The 23,022-nt window shown below is 46.1% G+C and overlaps 1 protein-coding gene across 2 annotated transcripts in view; it reads left to right on the top strand.

The window, feature by feature from the left end:
* Positions 1-23,022, top strand: part of si:ch211-221n20.8 (uncharacterized protein LOC100034409 homolog) — a 48,668-nt gene that overhangs the window by 17,260 nt on the left and 8,386 nt on the right. For both annotated transcript variants that reach the window (XM_060914047.1, XM_060914048.1), the window contains 5 exons: positions 11,815-11,937; positions 21,078-21,203; positions 21,322-21,447; positions 21,554-21,646; positions 21,737-21,832. In XM_060914047.1, coding sequence (XP_060770030.1) covers positions 11,815-11,937; positions 21,078-21,203; positions 21,322-21,447; positions 21,554-21,646; positions 21,737-21,832 — 564 coding nt within the window. The remainder of the gene's footprint in view (positions 1-11,814; positions 11,938-21,077; positions 21,204-21,321; positions 21,448-21,553; positions 21,647-21,736; positions 21,833-23,022) is intronic.

The following is a 23,022-nucleotide window of genomic DNA, read 5'->3' on the forward strand; positions in this document are numbered from 1 at the left end:
AACAGTCATTCCTGGGTCTCATGGCAATTACAGTTCGTATGCCACAAAGCCCAATCAAGATTTGGGAAATTAGAACATAACACAAATGCTTGCAGAACGAAGAAATCGAATATATAACGACAAACATGCAAAACAGCAATAACTTTTAAAATGTAAACTGGGCAGGGTTCTCCACTTTTCAAAAATGAAAGGTGGTGGAGGGGGCGGGGCACCAGTGGGGGGCCAGGGGGACAAAGTCTCCTGAAGCTGACAGACTTTGGGCTTTTTTGACAGTGAAACTGCCCAATAAATGGATAGGAAATGCTAAATCATTGTTAAAATCATTTTACAAAAAATTAACACATTCTTACTGTACATATCATCTTTATTGTCAATTTGAGACTCATTTGACATTTCAGTTGAGACTGATGCGCCTGTTGCGCATCCCTGAATTTAATTATATTTTTTTTTCTGTGTGTGAAAAATAAGTTAACTTCCATGTATAAACAAAATACCCAATTACAATAAATGCATAATTTTTTTTGCAATACATATAATTAATGTTAATTGGGTGAAACCACTCTAATCAATGCATGAGCTGGTGCGCGTGCCCGAGACTGACACTACAAAACCACCCCGGCCTCCGTAGTTCGGGTTCTTTGACCCAGGAATCCAGAAGTCCTGCAGTAAACAACCACGGAAGCAGCGGGAAAATGCAGCTCTCGCTTACACGATCACAGATACGTAAAATAAAAGACCTAAACTTAACTAATGTGTGTGTGTGTGCTGTTATATGATTACTGTAACTGTGTATGGTCAGAAAAGACGATAGATAAGCGTAACCGTTGCACAATAACGCTACAAACACCCACAAATGATTGGACGATATAAGAAGGATTAGCCAGTTGGTTCCCACCTTTTATCTAGTCACATGTACACAGCCTCAGCAACCAAACGGCGCGCAAGTAACGGCGTTCCTTATCAAATAAGTCCAACGAGAAAGTTCGAACAATTACGGGGAAATTATATTTGGCTGAAAAACAACCGATTCAGATGTCATTACAACCGATGATTTCGATCGGCAATCGGTTACTAATGAAAACCCTGTACCAGTGAATTCTAAAGGAAAATGTCAGGACATCTGTCCATGAACTGAATCTCAAGAGAAGGTGGGCCATGCAGCAAGACAACGACCCTAAGCACACAAAGAATACCAAAGAATGGTTAAAGAAGAATAAAGTTAATGTTTTGGAATGGCCAAGTCAAAGTCCTGACCTTAATCCAATCGAAATGTTGTGGAAGGACCTGAAGCAAGCAGTTCATGTGAGGAAACCCACCAACATCCCAGAGTTGAAGCTGTTCTGTACGGAGGAATGGGCTAAAATTCCTCCAAGCCGGTGTGCAGGACTGATCAACAGTTACTGAAAACGTTTAGTCGCAGTTATTGCTGCACAAGGGGGTCACACCAGATACTGAAAGCAAAGGTTCACATACTTTTGCCACTCACAGATATATAATATTGGATCATTTTCCTCAATAAATAAATTACCAAATATAATATTTTTGTTTAACTGGGTTCTCTTTATCTACTTTTAGGGCTTGTGTGAAAATCTGATGATGTTTTAGGTCATATTTATGCAGAAATATAGAAAATTCTAAAGGGTTCACAAACTTTCAAGCACCACTATAGTTTTGCAGTAAGGAGTACTGATCTTTGTGTAAAAAAATCTGGATAGCTTATTGGCCAGTCAGAGTGAAGCCATCTGGCCACCACACACATCGGATCGGTACTGTTATATCTCTGCCTAGGAAGCTACACAAAACTGGACATGTTATTCATCTAATTGTTGAGAAAAAAAGCACAAATTGGACATGTTATTCATGAAACTGGACTTATTTATACATGTGCGTGTGTGAATGGTTGATTTTTGTGGGGGTGTTTGTGTTTTAATCATAATGTACAGTATTCAGTGCATTCAGGAAGATTACTGCAGATTTTATTATTATTAATAATAATAATTTGATCAAATAGAAAACACAGACAGTACATGCATATAACAGAGAAAAAACAAAGTGTACATTACAACATGACAGAACAATTCTGGTTTCCACAGAGGTGGAGAGAGCATGTGGGTCAGGGTCCACAAAACTAAAGTAATTTCCTGTTGCCTGGAGGCATGTGAACCCTCATCTGCTGTTCCAGATAGGCAATTAAAAAATAAACAAATACATTTTATTGCACAGAATGAAAAATGAAATGAAACTAATCATGCAAATAATGGATGGAACAGAGAGTTACATGTAGATTTTATGAATTAACCACTTAGAAACAGACTGATACCAACCCGTAGCTATAGTTACAAATTATGTATAATCAATCATATATATCAAACTATACCAAACAAAAATAAGATCAATATAACAATTTGTAGAGGTCAGAGCAGGTGGGTGGAGCACAGAAGTACGGCAGGCCAGAACTGAGTTCCAAAAACTATTTTATTTTGCACTTTTCAGTAGCAATATACTCTCCCAGCCACATGCATATACACACACACACACACACACACACACACAAGTCATCTGGTGCGGGAGAGAGCTCCCTTCCTCTGCTCTCTCTCTCCTTATATAGGGCGTGGTTGCTGGGAAGACACACAAACACAGGTTAATTGCTCTCAGGTGAAATGATTCTGCCACTTACCTTCCCTGACTCCGCCCTCCTGTCACAGACCTGCGCTTGACCACGCCCCCGCTGCCACATACCCCCACCGCCCGACTCAGGCCGGGCGTCTGTCCGGCCTGCAGCCAACTCCCCCCCCCCCCCCCCCCCCCCCCCCCCCCCGACGGGAGAGGAAGTCCGCCACGACCATCTGCGCCCCCGGCCTGTGGACCACCTTGAAGTTGAAGGGTTGGAGTGCCAGATACCAACGGGTGATCCGCGCGTTGGCATCCTTCATGCGGTGGAGCCACTGGAGGGGCGCGTGGTCCGAACAGAGGGTGAAAGGGCGCCCCAGCAGGTAGTAACGGAGGGTGAGGACCGCCCATTTGATCGCCAGGCACTCCTTCTCAATCATGCTGTAGCGCCCCTCACGCACTGACAGCTTCCGACTGATGTAAAGGACCGGGCGGTCCTCCCCCTCCACCTGCTGGGACAAAACGGCCCCCAGCCCTCTGTCCGACGCATCCGTCTGTAACGTAAAAGGGAGAGAGAAATCAGGGGAGTGTAAAAGTGGCCCCTCACACAGTGCAGCCTTTACCTCAGAGAAAGCCCGCTGACACTGCTCCGTCCACTGGACCAGATCTGGCGCCCCCTTTTTAGTGAGGTCAGTCAGCGGGCTGGTGACGTCCGAATAATTAGGTATAAACCTACGATAGTAGCCAGCCAGCCCCAGGAACTGTCTCACCCCCTTTTTGGTCTTGGGCCTCGGGCAGGCCGCAATCGCTGCTGTCTTATTAATTTGGGGACGCACCTGCCCGTTGCCCAAGTGGAAGTCCAGATACCGTACTTCCACCCGCCCAATCGCACACTTCTTTGGGTTGGCAGTGAGTCCTGCCCGCCTCAGCGACCTAAGGACGGCCCTCAGGTGTTGCAGGTGCCGCTGCCAGTCGTTACTATAAATGATAATATCATCTAAATACGCGGCCGCATAGGTGGCGTGGGGCCGGAGGACCCTGTCCATCAGCCGCTGAAACGTAGCGGGCGCCCCAAACAGCCCAAACGGAAGTGTGACCAACTGGTGTAAGCCGAACGGTGTGGAAAAGGCTGTTTTCTCCCGGGATAATGGAGTCAAGGGGATCTGCCAATATCCCTTCGTCAAATCCAGTGTCGAGTAAAAGCGAGCCGTGCCTAGTCGATCGAGCAGCTCATCAATACGAGGCATTGGGTACGCGTCGAATTTAGACACCACGTTGACTTTTCTATAGTCCACACAGAACCGGACCGAGCCGTCGGCCTTGGGAACCAAGACCACCGGGCTGCTCCAGTCACTGTGGGACTCCTCGACGATGCCCATTTCGAGCATGGCCTGAAGTTCTTCCCGAACCACCTTTTTTTTGTGTTCGGGTAGCCTGTAAGGGTGGCTATGCACTACCACCCCCGGGGGCGTCTCTATGTGGTGTTCTATGAGGTTAGTGCGACCGGGCAGGGGCGAGAACACATCCGAAAACTCGGCCTGCAACTGGGCGACCTCCGTGAGTTGGGTCAGGGAGAGGTGGTCTCCACAGGGGACCGGAGAGGTACGTGATGCCAATGTCCCTTTTTGAACCTCTGGCCCCAGCTCCGCCTTCTTCGGAACTACTGACACCAACGCCACGGGGACCTCCTCGTTCCAGAGTTTCAGCAGATTGAGGTGGTAGATCTGTAGCGCCCCACCCCTGTCCGTTCGCCTCACCTCATAGTCGACGTCCCCGACTCGCCGTGTGACCTCAAAGGGCCCTTGCCACTTGGCGATCAATTTGGAGCTCGACGTAGGCAACAGTACGAGTACTTTATCTCCCGGTGTGAACTCTCTAAGGCGTGTACCCTTGTTGTACAGGCGGGCTTGCCGTTCCTGGGCCTGCCGCAAATTCTCCTGAGTTAGGTGGGTGAGCGTGTGGAGTTTTGCGCGCAGGTCCATAACGTACTGAATTTCGTTCTTACTTTGTGAAGGTCCCTCCTCCCAATTTTCCCGCAGCACGTCCAGGATGCCGCGCGGCTTACGCCCCAGGAACTGTCTCACCCCCTTTTTGGTCTTGGGCCTCGGGCAGGCCGCAATCGCTGCTGTCTTATTAATTTGGGGACGCACCTGCCCGTTGCCCAAGTGGAAGTCCAGATACCGTACTTCCACCCGCCCAATCGCACACTTCTTTGGGTTGGCAGTGAGTTGGCAATAATTCGAACGGGGAGAACCCCGTGGAGGCTTGGGGGACCTCTCGCACTGAGAACAGCAAGGGTTCGAGCCACTTATCCCAATTACGTGCGTCCTCACTTACGAATTTCTTAATAATATTTTTGAGGGTGCGGTTGAACCGTTCCACTAAACCGTCCATTTGTGGGTGATATACGCTGGTGCGGATCGGCTTAATCCCCAATAACCCATACAGTTCGCGCAGTGTTCGTGACATAAACGTAGTGCTTTGGTCAGTCAGAATTAGTGGTGTGTCGTTCACGAATGAACCGTTCTTTTTGAACGAGTCTTCGAAGTGAACGACTAGAACTAGTTCGCGCTGCCTCTCGTTCTCGGTCGTTCGCGAATCAGCAGTCTCTGCTCGCTGGCAGCAGGGCAGTTGCTGAATCTCGGTCGTTGGCGAATCAGCAGGATCTGTTCAGTAGCAGAAGGGCGTCCAACTTGCATTTTGATCTGTGCAGAGCAGCGCCACTTTACTTCTTTAAGGGCTATCTGAGCCCTATTATCAGAGCGTTGACACATGCCAGGTCTTTAGTTTACAATTTCGAGCTCTCACTCAGCAATACATTTCAGTTCACAGCGAACGAGCTCAGCAGTTCGCAAACGAACGAACAGCCAGCAGCCAGCCTGCCTGCTGTTCGCTGAATACGATGACTTGTAAAGTTGTTTATTCTCTGAAATGAGTGTTGCTGTTAAATAAGCAATTTTTTTTTTGCTTAATGGGTTTGAGAGAACAACTGCATAGCCGGCAGACCATGGCTCTACTAAAATAAATATAATAAATATAAAAACAGCTTTATTCTCATCTACATTTAATTAACTTTCAGAGCTTTGTTTATGTAGTCTTTTTCAGATAATGCTAGGATAATGTTTTTCTTCCATCTTTTTCTCAAGCACATTGTAATGTATGAAAATCTATTGTGGATGGCACCTCTGCCGCCTCTCGTTCACTCAAGATGAACTAAACTTTGGACGACAGCCATTGTTGTGCCGCTTTGGTGTGACGTCATCAAAATGAACGAGTGAACGAACTGAACGAACGAATTTCTTTGCTGAACTGACCGACATGAATGAACTGGCGGAAATGAATCACCATGTCCCACCAATAGTCAGAATCTCTTTCGGGATTCCAACTCGGGAGATGACACGGAAGAGTGCCTCTGCAATACTGCGTGCTGAGATATTGCGCAGAGGCACTGCTTCCGGGTATCGCGTTGCATAGTCCACCAGAACTAATATAAAGCGGTACCCTCGTGCTGACCGATCTAATGGCCCGACGAGATCCATCCCAATTCTCTCAAACGGGGTCTCGATTAACGGTAGAGGGCGCAAAGGCGCTTTTGGAATGGCCGCTGGATTTACTAACTGGCATTCGTGGCATGCCGTACACCACCTACGGACATCGCTGCGAATCCCCAGCCAATAGAATCGGGCCATTATTCGGGCTAATGTTTTATCCTGCCCTAAGTGTCCGGCCATGGGATTAAAGTGAGCCGCCGGGAATACCAATTCCCGGCGGCTCTTTGGAATCAAAAGCTGCATGACTCGCTCTTTAGTTTGAGTGTCCTGCGCCACTCGGTATAATCTATCCTTCATAATCGCGAAGTAGGGGAAGGACGGGGTGGCGTTCGGCGGGAGCGTTTGACCATTGATTACTCTCACTTGGTCAAACGCATGCCACAGCGTCTCGTCTCGCGACTGCTCTAATGGGAAATCCGCGAGGGATTCCCCAATAGAGAGAGGAGGAGCCGGCGGCTCCTCACTCTGACGCGGAGATGACGTAGACGGCTCTGTGACAGCTGCTCCCGCCAAAGCGACACCGGGACCTCCCCCTGTCAACTGGCAGGACCCACTCTCTACTAGGCGCGTCATTAAACCCCGAAATCCCGGCCAATCAGTCCCCAAAATTAAAGAGTGGGTAAGGCGAGGATTAACCGCCGCCTTCACTATAAATTTTTCCCCTCTGAAAATAATGTGGACCGACACCAAAGGGTAGCGGTGAACATCCCCGTGCACACACAACACCCTCACCCCTTGTGCTCCCCCCAATGCCTCGTTTTGAACCAGGCTTTGGCGAATTGAGGTCTGATTACAACCAGAATCCACCAACGCCTGATATGTAGCCCCTTGGATACTCACCGGTATGCGATACGCTCCGGCCCGATCGAGGGCAGCCTCTGGCGCGTCGGGGATCCGAACCACCGCGCCCACTTCCATTGTCGTGCACTGCTGTTGAAGGTGGCCCGGCTCCCCGCAGCGCCAGCCAACCGGCCCGGGCTTTCCCTCTGCACCAGTGATGTGGGGTTCACTCACCTGAGGTGGGGGAGAGACAGACACAGGAGGGAGAAACGGGAGGGCACCGCGGGTGCGGCGGGCCGGCTGGGGTGGGGCCGGCCCCCGCCTCCGCGGTGGGGGAATGGGGCGAGGACGGGACACAGGAGGAGGGGGAGAGAGAGAGAAGAGGAGAGAAGAGAAGACGCCATCTGCCGTCCTGCCGCCGGGACAGCCGCCAAATGGTCCTCCACCAGCTCGACTGCCTGATCCAGCGACGTCGGGCGGTGGCACCGGACCCACTCCGCAGCTCCTGCTGGCAAGCGAGCACCAAACTGTTCCAGCGCCACCTGGTCGAGGATTCCTTCGGCGTCGCGGTTGTTGGCCCTCAGCCACCGCCAGCAGGCGTCCCGGAGCTGCTGGCCAAACGCGAATGGCCGGCCGACTTCCTCCAAGCGCAGCGCGCGGAAGCGCTGGCATTGCTGTTCTGGAGAGCGCCCCACGCGCTGGAGGACAGCCCGGCGGAGGTCCGCGTAGGCCAGTCGGCGGGGAGCTGTAGCGCAGCCAGCTGTGCTTCTCCCGTGAGCAGGGGGAGGAGGCGCGCCGCGCGCTGCTCCATCGGCCACCCCGAGGCTTCGGCGACTTGCTCAAAGAGCGTGATGAACGCCTCGGGGTCATCCTGCGGGCCCATCTTGGTGACAGTGAGGGGAGACGGGCCCGCGGTAGGATCGCTGGTGGACCCCGCCGACGCGAGGAGGTGCCGGAACGCCTGTCGATCTTCTTGTTGGGCCAACACCAGGGCCTCGAACCGCTCTTCTTGCTCCTTTCGGAGGGTGAGTAGCGCCTGGTGCTGGCTTTGCTGGGCCGTGGCAAGGGCGTGGACCAGTTCAGCAAACGGGGAGGGCTCCATGGGGCTGTGAGGCTGCTGTGCTCCAGATCCCGGGTTTCAGCATCACTGTAGAGGTCAGAGCAGGTGGGTGGAGCACAGAAGTACGGCAGGCCAGAACTGAGTTCCAAAAACTATTTTATTTTGCACTTTTCAGTAGCAATATACTCTCCCAGCCACATGCATATACACACACACACACACACACACACACACACACAAGTCATCTGGTGCGGGAGAGAGCTCCCTTCCTCTGCTCTCTCTCTCCTTATATAGGGCGTGGTTGCTGGGAAGACACACAAACACAGGTTAATTGCTCTCAGGTGAAGTGATTCTGCCACTTACCTTCCCTGACTCCGCCCTCCTGTCACAGACCGGCGCTTGACCACGCCCCCGCTGCCACACAATTCAATAGTATAAAAAGGTAATGTGTATTAAAGAAAATGAGATGTGAGATATTAGTGTGAGCACTGAGGAATAATCTATGTTATTGAACTCTATCAGGATCGATTCATGTGTGATGTGAATTATGTAACCAATAAATACTGTTAACACATGACTGTGAGAATGAAGTGAAAATGGCAAATAACATGGGAAAATAATCCTGTTTCAACAACTGTCCTAAATACATAGAAAGCAAGAAGAAATATACAAACGAGAAATAGAAATAGCTGTTCAAAAAATTATCAGAGACTGAACTGGAAAAGAAAAGAAAACAATAACAATGAAGGGAGTGATATAAAGATGTGTAAGATATGTAATGTGGGTAAAGCTGAGAAAATAAGAAGAGGTAATGAAAGGAAAAAAGTCAGGAGATACTTTTCTTGGGCCAAAATTTTGATCAGATATGACGGTTTAACATGTAAGCCAAGCACACACACTTGGCCATTTCACTCGTCTGTACAGCGCGTATTGGCCAATGAGCTATCCAGATATTTTACGTAGAGATCAGTGATTAAGGAGACTTACGGGTTGTTTTACAATCAGGGTACAAAGTTTGTGTCACAGGGGTCCAAAATTCAAATTGATTCAAACTGGTTCTTGTACCAGTTTTTAAGTGAAGGACAAGTTAAAGAACAGATTTCAGGTAATTTTTTGGCATATGTGTATGGTAGTTTTGTGTAATCTGCTATAAGATAAAGATTAAGTGTAGCTTTAAGCAGGGCTGGGAGAAACAAATGAAGTGATTCTCGGAGAGGACGTTTTTTTTGACAATTCAGAATCCACTACTTCCATAGTGCTTTTAAATATAAGGCTGTAAGCTTTGTGTTAGTTGTCTCTAATATTTATGTCCCAATATCTTGACCACATTTTAGGATGAAAATAATCATTTTAGATATGTTATTTTATATTGAAAAATTAGCTGTCTCAGAGAGGACTTTTTTTTTTTTTTTACACAATTACATAATAATTTGATCAAAATAGTCTGAAAACTTACTGGCATTCAACATTAAAACTTAACTATGTTTCCAATGATATGGAACCAAATATTTGTTTTATGGTATAAAGAATGATTTAAGTGCATCCCTTTTGGAGCTACCTGTGGTCAAAAAAGCATTTTTTCTAAATGACATGAGTAATTTTGCTAAATATGACACATATTGCCATACATTCACCAAAAATAACGTTATCACCAATTTTTTTTTTGCATGGTAAATAGAGCTATCACAGGGCCACAATAAACAACCAAGTTTATTTAGTCAAGCCTTTTGATATTGAAGATAATAAGTGTTAAATGTGATTTTTAGCTTGCGTACCCTGATTGTAAAACAACCCTTATAAGAAGTTTTGTCCTTGTGTTCGAATAGTTTTGGCTTTTAGGGATCAGTGCCTAGAATCTTGCATTCATAGGGGTTGTGTTTACTATGGAATTGGTGTGTGTGTGTGTGTGTGTGTGTGTGTGTGTGTCAGTGGCGGCTGGTAGTCTTTCAAACAGGGGAGGCTGGTCGGTTACGATATTTCCAGATTTTAAAAGAAAAAACACATCAATTTTGCCCATACTCTTGCCTCTGATCTGGCTGATTGTTGGCAGGGTCACAAACTGTGAAATAACAGGTTCTTTCGGCCCATTAGCCTACTGTCCAATATACATGATGGTGGTGTTGGGGGGGGGGGGAGGTATATTTTTAAATTTTAAAATTGTGGCATGTTGTTTAAAAATGTATCATTATTGAAAGCAGCTCTTTGTCAGGAACCTCAGCAGTAACAGCAGAGTGTTCTGGAATAGGCACAAGCACACCTTGGGGAGCCAAACATAGAGCTGGGTGCCACACATTTCATTCAAACACACTTTCCCTATATTTTACTTATTTTGACTGAGAAATGTTTTATTGACAATTTTGATAACCCTTCACTTTTAATCCAAGTCTGTAGTGTGAAATGTTCTCGGCTGTGTTTTTGTTTAAAAATGTTTTCCAAATTGTAGCTGTGTTTAATTCATATCCAGAAAAATGTATATTCCAATATAATATACTCAGCATAAACATTTTAAATAGATTCTATATTTTTGGTCTATCCATGACATATATTACTAAAGTAGCCTATTTACTGTTGTTGATGTGGGTCACTTGCTGTTAGCCAATTCACTTTCTCGTACCAGAAGAGCTGAAAGGAACGAGTATTATTCCCTACCTTTTTCACCAAGTCAATTTGAGGCGTTGGTCTACCCTGCTCTTTAATTTTAATTTTTTCCTCGAAAGGAAGACTGGCAAATGGCTTCGCCAAAATTAAATCAGCAATGCTTGGCATCCGTGCGCAGCTTTCTTGCTAGCTGACTAGCCCCCTCAAGTTCAAGTTCAGTCACTCAAACGAAATTTCTGGAACTAAGATAGCAAACTTGACAACACTATATTTACACTTTATTTACAATGAAAATATATACAAACTAAAAAAGCTGGTAGAAACCGTATGTAATGAATGAAATCGAAATGTAAGCTGATCTCTTACAATACACCACAGCACTTGTGAATCCGCATGGGACTGAACTGAAATTCACCGCTGCCTGTCTATATTTGAAACGAGCTGTCAATCAAAGAAAATATCCGGCTGCTTTCACCAATCACCAGTCTCCTCGCGGAAACTGCCATGTCCCTCCCACTGTGAGGCTCGGAGTCCATGGGCGGGTGTTTTCGCAGTATTTGTCCAATTACCGTCTTGCATTTTGAGATTGAAAAGCGCATAGCTCCGAAATGCCATTGAAGTCCACTGAGGCTGGGAGTCTGTGAGACTCCGTGGGCGGGCGTTTTCGCAGTATTTGTCCAATAATCGTCTTGCATTTTGATATTGAAAAGTGCATAGCTCCCAACCATTGAAGTCCACTGAGGCTGGGCTGCATCGCGCTGTCGAGGGGGAAAAACTCACGCACACATTAGGCGAACTGGGGAAAGTTATAACGGAATGATTTCGCACTGTAGTGGGTTGAGCACATATATTTCTATGATTCTGGATCTGAAATAGCAATGTTATAAGGTCGGCTATAACATAAGCCTAGCGCAATTCATCCTACACAATGTTCGTCATTTTTAGAGGAGGCTGAGCCTCCCTCGTTGTCTTAGAGCAATCGCCCGTGGTGTGTGTGTGTGTGTCTTGGTTTGAGGCACAGAATATCTTTACAGTGATATGAAAAGAAAATTTAAAGAAGTGAAATGTTGTTTGGGTATATAATATTTATTATATTGAATAGTATATTTGAATTAGGTTGAAGGTATATTAACACAATAGAAAGGCTTGATAAACAGTTTGTGTGTGTGTGTGTGTGTGTGTGTGTATATACACCTCTGCCTCTGTGTGATTCAGATATAGATGAATGCAAACTGCACAATGGTGGCTGTTCTCACATCTGCACAAACACCCCAGGAGGTCATGTGTGCCACTGCCCTCCTCTACTTGTGCTGGACCACCACAACTCCACCTGCACCAGTATGTTACATCTGTGTGTGCATGTTTGTGTGTGTGGTTATTAGGCATGTAATGATTCGCTTAATTCACAAATTGATTCAAATCAATTCACAATATTGGATTTGATTTTCTCATGATATTTTTGGAAAAAATTTAAGTAAGTAAAATTTATTTCTAAAGCACATTTAAACAGTTTACACTCACCAAAGTGCTGTACAGAGTGTAAAAATAAATAGATATAAAATATATAAAGAAACAAAAACAACTGACTTAAACATCAGCAACAAAAGACAAACACTTAATTACTGACATGACAAAACAAAAACAGTTAAAATGTAGGGAATGCTAATGTGAAAAGGTGTGTCTTGAACTTGGATTTAAAAACAGTAATAGAGGGGGCATTTCTGATGTCAGGAGGCAGAAGGTTCCACAGCTGAGGACCGGCAACTGCAAAAGCTCTGTCACCTTTTAGCTTAAGACGAGTTCGGGGAACATGGAGGAGACCTCTGCTGGAAGATCAAAGAGACATGGGAGCCTCAGGGGGATGAATAGCAGCAGCTAAGTAGTTGGGGGCCAAGCCATGAAGAGCTTTAAAAACCATTAACAGGATCTTAAATTGAATCCTAGACTGGACAGGAAGCCAGTGCAATGAGGCTAGGACAGGTGTGATGTGCTTGTTTTTTTGTGTTAGTAAGCAACCTAGCAGCCGCATTTTGGACAATTTGAAGCTGTGACACCAGTGTTTGAGGGAGACCAAAATAGAGGGAGTTACAGTACACTAAGCGTGAAGTTATAAAGACATGGATGACTTTTTCCAGATCATTGTATGACAGAACAGATTTAAGTTTTGCAATGATCCTTGATTGGTAGAAACTAGTCTGAACAACAGAAGAGATTTGTTTGTCAAGGCTGAGTTGGGAGTCTAGAATAAGACCCAGGTGTAGCAGTTCGTATGGGTGGGTGGAGCACAGAAGGACGGCAGGCCAGAACTGAGTTCACAAAACTCTTTTATTTTCACTTTTCAGTGCAAATGTACTCTCTCAGCCACACACGCACACACTCAAGTCGTCTGGTTGGGGAGAGAGCCCCTCTGCTCTCGCTCTCTCTCCTTAAATAGGGCGCGGTCACTGGGAAGACGCACACAAACAGGTTAATTCATGTCAGGTGTAGTGATTCTGCCACTTACCTTCCCTGACTCCGCCCTCCTGTCACAGACCGGCACTTGACCATGCCCCTGCTGCCACATACCCCCACCGCCCGACTCAGGCTGGGCGGCTGTCCGGCCTGCAGCCGACTCCCCCCTCCGATGGGAGAGGAAGTCCGCCACAACCATCTGCGCCCCCGGCCTGTGGACCACCTTGAAATTAAAGGGTTGGAGTGCCAGATACCAACGGGTGATCCGCGCGTTGGCATCCTTCATGTGGTGGAGCCACTGGAGGGGTGTGTGGTCCGAACAGAGGGTGAAAGGGCGCCCCAGTAGGTAGTAACGGAGGGCAAGGACCGCCCACTTGATGGCCAGACACTCTTTTTCTATTGTGCTGTAGCGCCCCTCACGCACCAACAGCTTCCTGCTGATGTACAGGACGGGGCGGTCCTCCCCCTCCACCTCCTGGGACAAAACCGCCCCCAGCCCTCTGTCCAATGCATCGGTCTGCAACATAAAGGGGACAGAAAAGTCAGGGGAGTGTAAAAGTGGCCCCCCACACAGTGCAGCCTTTACCTCAGAAAAAGCCCGCTGGCATTGCTCCGTCCACTGGACTGGATCTGGTGCCCCCTTTTTAGTGAGATCAGTCAACGGGCTGGTGACGTCTGAATAATTAGGTATAAACCTACGATAATAGCCAGCCAGCCCCAGGAACTGTCTCACCCCCTTTTTGGTCTTGGGCCTCGGGCAGGCCGCAATCGCTGCTGTCTTATTAATTTGGGGACGCACCTGCCCGTTGCCCAAGTGGAAGCCCAGATACCGTACTTCCACCCGCCCAATCGCACACTTCTTTGGGTTGGCTGTGAGATCCGCTCGCCTCAGTGACCTAAGGATGGCCCTTAGGTGTTCAAGGTGCCTCGCCCAGTCATTACTATATATGATGATGTCATCGAGATAGGTGGCCGCATAGGTGGGGTGGGGGCGGAGGACCCTGTCCATCAGCCGCTGAAAAGTAGCGGGCGCCCCAAACAGCCCGAACGGAAGTGTGACGAATTCGTGTAAACCAAACGGTGTGGAAAAGGCCATTTTCTCTCGGGATAGTGGAGTCAAGGGGATCTGCCAATATCCCTTCGTCAAATCCAGTGTCGAATAAAAGCGAGCCGTGCCGAGTCGATTGAGCAACTCATCAATACGAGGCATTGGGTACGCGTCAAATTTAGACACCGCATTGACTTTTCTATAGTCCACACAGAACCGGACCGACCCATCGGCCTTGGGTACCAAGACCACTGGGCTGCTCCAGTCACTGTGGGACTCCTCGACGATGCCCATTTCGAGCATGGTCTCAAGTTCTTCCCGAACCACCTTTTTTTTGTGTTCGGGTAGCCTGTAAGGGCGGCTACGCACTACCACCCCCGGGGGCGTCTCTATGTGGTGCTCTATGAGGTTAGTGCGACCGGGCAGGGGCGAGAACACATCCGAAAACTCGGCCTGCAACTGGGCGACCTCCGTGAGTTGGGTCGGGGAGAAGTGGTCTCCACAGGGGACCGGAGAGGTACGGGATGCCAATGCCCCTTTTTGAACCTCTGGCCCCAGCTCCGCCTTTTCCGGAACCACCGACACCAACGCCACGGGGACCTCCTCGTTCCAGAGTTTCAGCAGATTGAGGTGGTAAATTTGTAGCGCCCCACCCCTGACCGTTCGCCTCACCTCGTAGTCGACGTCCCCGACTCACCGTGTGACCTCAAAGGGACCTTGCCACTTGGCGACCAATTTGGAGCTCGAAGTGGGCAACAGTACGAGTACTTTATCTCCCTGGGTGAATTCCCTAAGGCGCGTACCCTTGTTGTACAGGCGGGCTTGCCGTTCCTGGGCCTGCCGCAAATTCTCCTGGAGTTTTGCGCACAGGTCCATAACGTATTGAATTTCGTTCTTGCTTTGTGAAGGTCCCTCCTCCCAATTTTCCCCCAGCACGTCTAGGATGCCACGCGGCTTACGCCCATATAATAATTCGAACGGGGAGAACCCCGTGGAGGCTTGGGGAACCTCTCGCACTGAGAACAACAAGGGCTCGAGCCACTTATCCCAATTATGTACGTCCTCACTTACGAATTTTTTAATGATATTTTTGAGGGTGCTATTAAACCGTTCCACTAAACCGTCCGTTTGTGGGTGATACACACTGGTGCGGATCGGCTTAATCCCCAATAACCCATGCAGTTCGTGCAGTGTCCATGACATAAATGTAGTACCTTGATCAGTCAGAATCTCTTTTGGGAGTCCGACTCGGGAGATAACGCAGAAGAGCGCCTCTGCAATACTGCGTGCTGAGATATTGCGCAGAGGCACTGCTTCCGGGTATCGCGTTGCATAGTCCACCAGAACTAATATAAAGCGGTACCCTCGTGCTGACCGATCTAATGGCCCGACGAGATCCATCCCAACTCTCTCAAACGGGGTCTCGATCAACGGCAGAGGGCGCAAAGGCGCTTTTGGAATGGCCGCTGGATTTACTAACTGGCATTCGTGGCATGCCGTACACCACCTACGGACATCGCCGCGAATCCCCAGCCAATAGAATCGGGCCATTATTCGGGCTAGTGTCTTAGCCTGCCCTAAGTGTCCAGACATGGGATTAAAGTGAGCCGCCTGGAATACCAATTCCCGGCGGCTCTTCGGAATCAAAAGCTGCATGACTCGCTCTTTAGTTTGAGTGTCCTGCGTCACTCGGTATAACCTATCCTTCATAATCGCGAAGTAGGGGAAGGACGGGGTGGCGTTCGGCTGGAGCGTTTGACCATCGATTACTCTCACTTGGTCAAACGCATGCCGCAGAGTCTCGTCTTGCGACTGCTCTAATGGGAAATCCGTTAGGGATTCCCCAATAGAGAGAGGAGGGGCCGGCGGCTCCTCACTCTGACGTGGAGATGACGTAGACGGCTCTGTGACAGCTGCTCCCGCCAAAGTGACACTGGGACCTCCCCCTGTCAAATGGCAGGACCCACTCTTTACTAAGCGTGTCATTAAACCCCGAAATCCCGGCCAATCAGTCCCCAAAATTAAAGAGTGGGTAAGGTGAGGATTAACCGCCGCCTTCACTATAAATTTTTCCCCTCTGAAAAAAATGTGGACCGACATCAAAGGGTAGCTGTGAACATCCCCGTGCACACACAACACCTTCACCCCCTGTGCTCCCCCCAATGCCTCATTTTGCACCAGGCTTTGGTGAATTGAGGTCTGGTTACAAGCAGAATCCACCAACGCCTGATATGTATCCCCTTGGATACTCACCGGTATGCGATACGCTCCGGCCCGATCGAGGGCGGCCTCTGGCGCGTCGGGGATCCGAACCACTGCACCCACTTCCATTGCCGTGCACTGCTGTTGAAGGTGGCCCGGCTCCCCGCAGCGCCAGCAGACTGGCCCGGGCTTTCCCTCTGCACCGGCATCTGGGGCCCACTCACCTGAGGTGGGGGAGAGACAGATGCAGAAGGGAGAAACGGGAGGGCACCGCGGTGGTGCCGGCCCCCGCCTCTGCGGTGGGGGAATGGGGCGAGGACGGGACACAGGAGGATGGGGAGAGAGGAAGAGAGAAGAGAAGATGCCATCCGCTGTCCTGCCGCCGGGACAGCCGCCAAATGGTCCTCCGCCAGCTTGACTGCCTGATCCAGCGACGCCGGGCGGTGGCTCTCCTCTGCTCTCGCGCTCTCTCTCCTTAAATAGGGCGCGGTCACTGGGAAGACACACACAAACAGGTTAATTCATGTCAGGTGTAGTGATTCTGCCACTTACCTTCCCTGACTCCGCCCTCCTGTCACAGACCGGCACTTGACCATGCCCCCGCTGCCACACCAGGTTTCTTGCATGGGTTTTGACAAATGGAGTAGGAGAGCCAAGGTTGCCAGAGATGGAATTTCTGGATTTTAGGGGGATGAAGATTATGACCTCAGTTTTGTCTTCATTTAACTGGAGGAAGTTATTGGCCATCCAGTTTTTAATTTCTTTAAGGCAGTCCAGAAGAGGCTGCAAGGAATTTCCAGATTTTAGAGGAAGGTACAATTGGGAATCGTCAGCATAAAAGTGGAATGTAATCTTAAATTTTCTAATGATGTTACCCGGTGGGAGCATATAAAGGCAAAAAAGAACAGGACCCAGGATGGACCCCTGGGGGACACCGCAAGACACAGAGGCAGGGGGGTGAGGAGTATTAATAAAATGAAGAAGATTTTATTCCCAAAAAAGCAACATTCATTTTCCTATTCTTTATCAACTTTAAAAAAACAACAACCTTTGTTTCATTTTCTTAATAACCAACAATAATTATTTACTCACACTTGTAAAGGTTGGAGTAAAACAATAGCCTATTAACTAAAATATTCCATTTATTAAAAATGACAAAAGTTGATAAGTATGCCTTTTCTTAATACTCGTTTATAAACATTTATGAAGAATATAGTCTTGATTAAACAGAAAACAACTACCTCCTTTTCAACATTCTGTAAAAAAGATTTATTGTTAAAACTGCATAGTCAATCACAATACAGCTCTTACAGCAGTGTTTTCGCAGCATTAAAGATGCATCACTTCCACCTCGAGTGAAGTCATATGTATTTTACATTATTGCCCCATTTGCTGTCTAAACAACGCAATTACAGCCAAAAAAAACTCCGCCTAATTATCATTGATTCATATTTTATTTCATCGATTCAAATCATCATAAATATGTATCGTGATTTATCATCACACAATATATTGTTACAGGTCTAGCGGGGTTATACTTTAAATGTTTGTTCATTTGTGCCTAATGTCACAATCTTAGCATTGACACTCGTGATTATGTTTGCAAAATGGTTTCTTTACTAAAGACTTTGTAGCGCAGCTGTGTTGGTTTCTGATCACAAAAACAACATCCTAAAGTGTATTGTGTTACAGTGAAGGGAAAGTATTCAGACACTTTTGTTTTTGTTATTTAATATACTTTTGGAGCATATATCCACCTCACATTTACACACACAAAGTCCTTTTTTTGTTAGTATTTATAATTACAAAGTATTCAAAAGCAGAAACAAACAAAGAATAACAGTGACATGGAAATAAGTATTTGGACTGCTGTTCCTGCTGCTCTGAGGTTGTCCTGCAGCTCTTTCAGTGACTGCTGGCTTAATTCATTAATTGTACAGACAGGGATGTTTAAGGACTTTGCTATGACTTTGTAGCATTTTCCATTTGTAAATGGAACGTTTCCCCTGAGAACTTTAGGAAGCTTCTTCACTTTCACCATGATTGTGTGAAATCTTACCATACATCAAAAGTAACATCTTTTATAATGCCGCCAGGTACAATTTGATCATAACTTTTTTGCAGGATTTGCTGTGTATTCATATTAAATGTGTTTCTAATATTGTGTCTGGATAGTTTATTTCATGCTCATTTTTTTTAACATAAAATATACATGCGTACACACATGCACTTGAAGCATATTAAATAATAAATAACAGAAGTGTCCAGATAATTATTTCTCCTGACTATAAATCAAATTCAACATGTGGAACTGTTTCTATAGGTTCTTAAAAAAAAGTCAAAGACTTTCAAACCCATATTTTATCTTTAATGAGTGATTACATATGTCCACAAAATGTTTTTAAGAGTATTCTCTGCATTGCCGAAGTTCCACCTCACTTTCTGGCATCAGGTACAGTGGGGCAAAAAAGTATTTAGTCAGCCACCAATTGTGCAAGTTCTCCCACTTAAAAAGATGAGAGAGGCCTGTGATTTTCATCATAGGTACACTTCAACTATGAGAGACAGAATGGGGGGAATGAATCCAGGAAATCACATATTGTAGGATTTTTAATGAATTAATTGGTAAATTCCTCGGTAAAATAAGTATTTGGTCACCTACAAACAAGCAAGATTTCTGGCTCTCACAGACCTGTAACTTCTTTAAGAGGCTCCTCTGTCCTCCACTCGTTACCTGTATTAATGGCACCTGTTTGAACTCGTTATCAGTATAAAAGACACCTGTCCACAACCTCAAACAGTCACACTCCAAACTCCACTATGGCCAAGACCAAAGAGCTGTCAAAGGACACCAGAAACAAAATTGTAGACCTGCACCAGGCTGAGAAGACTGAATCTGCAATAGGTAAGCAGCTTGGTGTGAAGAAATCAACTGTGGGAGCAATTATTAGAAAATGGAAGACATACAAGACCACTGATAATCTCCCTAGATCTGGGGTTCCACGCAAGATCTCACCCTGTGGGGTCAAAATGATCACAAGAACGGTGAGCAAAAATCCCAGAACCACACGGGGGGACCTAGTGAATGACCTGTAGAGATCTGGGACCAAAGTAACAAAGGCTACCATCAGTAACACACTATGCCGCCAGGGACTCAAATCCTGCAGTGCCAGACGTGTCCCCCTGCTTAAGCCAGTACATGTCCAGGCCCGTCTGAAGTTTGCTAGGGAGCATTTGGATGATCCAGAAGAGGATTGGGAGAATGTCATATGGTCAGATGAAACCAAAATAGAACTTTTTGGTAAAAACTCAACTTGTGTTTGGACGAGAAAGAATGCGGAGTTGCATCCAAAGAACACCATACCTACTGTGAAGCATGGGGGTGGAAACATCATGCTTTGGGGCTGTTTTTCTGCAAAGGGACCAGGACGACTGATCCGTGTAAAGGAAAGAATGAATGGGGCCATGTATTGTGAGATTTTGAGTGAAAACCTCCTTCCATCAGAAAGGGCATTGAAGATGTAAAGTGGCTGGGTCTTTCAGCATGATGATGATCCCAAACACACCACCCGGGCAACGAAGGAGTGGCTTCGTAAGAAGCATTTCAAGGTCCTGGAGTGGCCTAGCCGGTCTCCAGATCTCAACCCCATAGAAAATCTTTGGAGGGAGTTGAAAGTCCGTGTTGCCCAGTGACAGCCCCAAAACATCACTGCTCTAGAGGAGATCTGCATGGAGGAATGGGCCAAAATACCAGCAACAGTGTGTGAAAACCTTGTGAAGACTTACAGAAAACGTTTGACCTCTGTCATTGCCAACAAAGGGTATATAACAAAGTATCAAGATGAACTTTTGTTATTGAACAAATACTTATTTTCCACCATAATTTGCAAATAAATTCTTTAAAAATCAGACAATGTGATTTTCTGGATTTTTTTTTTCTCATTTTGTCTCTCATAGTTGAGGTATACCTATGATGGAAATTACAGGCCTCTCTCATCTTTTTAAGTGGGAGAACTTGCACAATTGGTGACTGACTAAATACTTTTTTGCCCCACTGTACATTTCAGTAGATTGTACTGTCGGGTCATGTGCTGGAATGACACATTAAAATAAGCCTCACCTGCTGTGCTGTCTATAGTTCTGAGGTCACTTCTGCCACACAACCACATACAGTACAATGAACAAGAGGCATTCAGTGAACTCAGTGGAAAATGAATTTTCCAGATGCAACTTGTCTACGCTTAATAGCAACTACAAAAATGCCTTTCAATACAGAAAGTGCACAGAAAACATTCAGGTGTCATTATGTGCAGTTCAAAAAAGTCAAATAATAAACATAATAACACACAATGAGTGTACGCCAAACAGGGGTTTATACTGGGATAGTCTTAGGAGCACATGCATTTCATTACATACATTTGGTTTATTTTGGTTTGTTACAGTATAAAATCTGTGCATTGACATTGCATGGTTATTCTAGTACAAAATACAATTGCTTTGCTTGTGTTATTCAGTTGAAAAGCAAATAATTTCATGTCAGATTTCATTTTAAATATTGATCAATCCATTACTTGATTAAGTGTGTAAATGACTCAAGTTGAAAATTACTAGAAAGGCCATTCTTTGAAAAGCTGCCAAATTGGCCCAAATGGGTGCAACTGTCCCTGAGTGTTAACTCAGAAACAGATTTTATTTTGTACAGTAATATTAATATTTAAAGGATTGAAAATAATGTGTATGTGTCTCTGCATGTATGTTTGTATTCTATTTCTGGTAGACATCACTTCATGTGCCATGCGGAATGGCGGCTGTGATCAGTTATGCTCTCTGGGAGCTGAGGGACATGTGAAGTGTAGCTGCAGAGAGGGTTGGGAGCTGGCCACTGACCAAAGAACATGTCTTGGTACCAACAAATAACTGACACACACACACACACCTGTTAATAACTGATGGGTTAGGTCAGGCTTTAACATCGAGCCTCATTTGAATCTCTTTCATTCTTTCTTTCACTCCATCTGTAGACATGGATGAGTGTATGATGTTTAATGGGGGTTGTGAACAAGTGTGTTTGAATCAGGCAGGCAGTTTTAACTGTACCTGCAAGCCTGGGTTCGAACCTCGTACAGATGATCTCACCAAATGCCAACGTGAGTCTTCCCTAGCCAGTACTCATGTAGACTTTTGTTCAGTTATTCTCAGCCCCAAGTTCTTATTCGTCCTCTCTTTCTCTCTTGCTCCCTCATCTTCTCTTAGCGGTGTGTGAACCTACATGTCAGAATTACGGCGTATGTGTCACACCCAACACCTGTGACTGCCCTGTTGGCTACCCAGGTCCTGGCTGCTCAGGTACAGTGAGCAATTATGTGAGACAGGTTGTGTGTTATTCATAATTGGTGTATTTTTAATATCATAAATGTGTGTATTTGTTAAAAACAGCCATGTGCTCACCACCCTGTGCTCATGGCGGGACTTGTATGCGCTGGAACACTTGTCTGTGTCGTCCTGGCTGGACTGGAGAGGGTTGCCATACAGGTAGATTACTAACTCCCCCTTCGCACAGAGAAATATGGTCTAAGAGCAGAAATGAACTTGTCAAGTAATGAGTGTGATGATGCACGAAAATCAATTTATTCAGTAAAATAATGTCCAACCAAATAATCACCCAGTTAAATCTTTCTTTTTGCGTTCCCATTGACAGAATCCTTTTAGATTCCTGACAATTCTGCCAAGTTTGATGCATGAACAGTACCAGTGCAAACTTTGGACACACTTTCCAAGTCAATGTTTTTTTGGTTATTTTTATGAATTAAAAGACATTTCATGCCTTATAGTAATGATGGACTGTCGTTTATTTTTACTACACAGGGATATGAATGTCATGGCAATATTTGGGCTTTCAGTAATTTCTTTGAACTGTTATTTTCTGTGGCAGAATGTACAGCATACATCTTTAATTTAAAAAACAACAATAACAGAATTTGGTGCACAAGTTTTAATTTTCTTTGGGTTTTCTGAAATCAACACAGGGTCAAAATTATACATACAGGGTCAAAAATATACATACAGCACACCTAATATTTGGGTAAAATGTCTCTTCGCAAGATTCACCTTGACCAAACATTTTTGTTTACCATGAACAAGCTTCTGGCAGAATTCTGGTTGGATATTTCACAACTCTTCATGGTAGAATTGGTAGAGTTCAATTAAATTTGTTTTTTTTTCTTGGCATGGACTCAACTTATAAGCACGATCCATATATTTTCAACAGGGTTGAAGTCAGGACTTGTTTTAAGCATAATATTAGCCTGCTTTATCCTCCACAACCAGCTCTGATGTGTGTTTGGGTTCACTGTCCTGTTGTATCTCTCAAGTCGTGTTCAAGTTTCTGATGGTTTATGCTGAAGAATCCTGAGGTAGTCCTCCTTCATTCCTTCATCCACTTTGTGCAATGAACCAGTTCCACTGGCAGCAAAACAGCCCCAGAGCATGATGATCCTACCACCACCACCAGCTGGTACAGCGTCCATCTGTACATGGTGGTCATTGTGGTCAAACAACTCAATCGTTGTCTCATCTGACCATACAGCTATCCTCCAGAAGGCTTTTTCCTTGTTAAGTTAAGCTTGAAGGTGTCAATTTTGGAGCAGGGTGTTATTTCTTGGAAAGCGGCCTCTTAGTCCATGGTGATCTGAACTCTAGAAACTGCTCCATTAGCTACCAGT

This window comes from Neoarius graeffei, chromosome 2 (genome assembly GCF_027579695.1).
Source record: "Neoarius graeffei isolate fNeoGra1 chromosome 2, fNeoGra1.pri, whole genome shotgun sequence".
NCBI classification, from domain to species: Eukaryota; Metazoa; Chordata; class Actinopteri; order Siluriformes; family Ariidae; genus Neoarius; species Neoarius graeffei.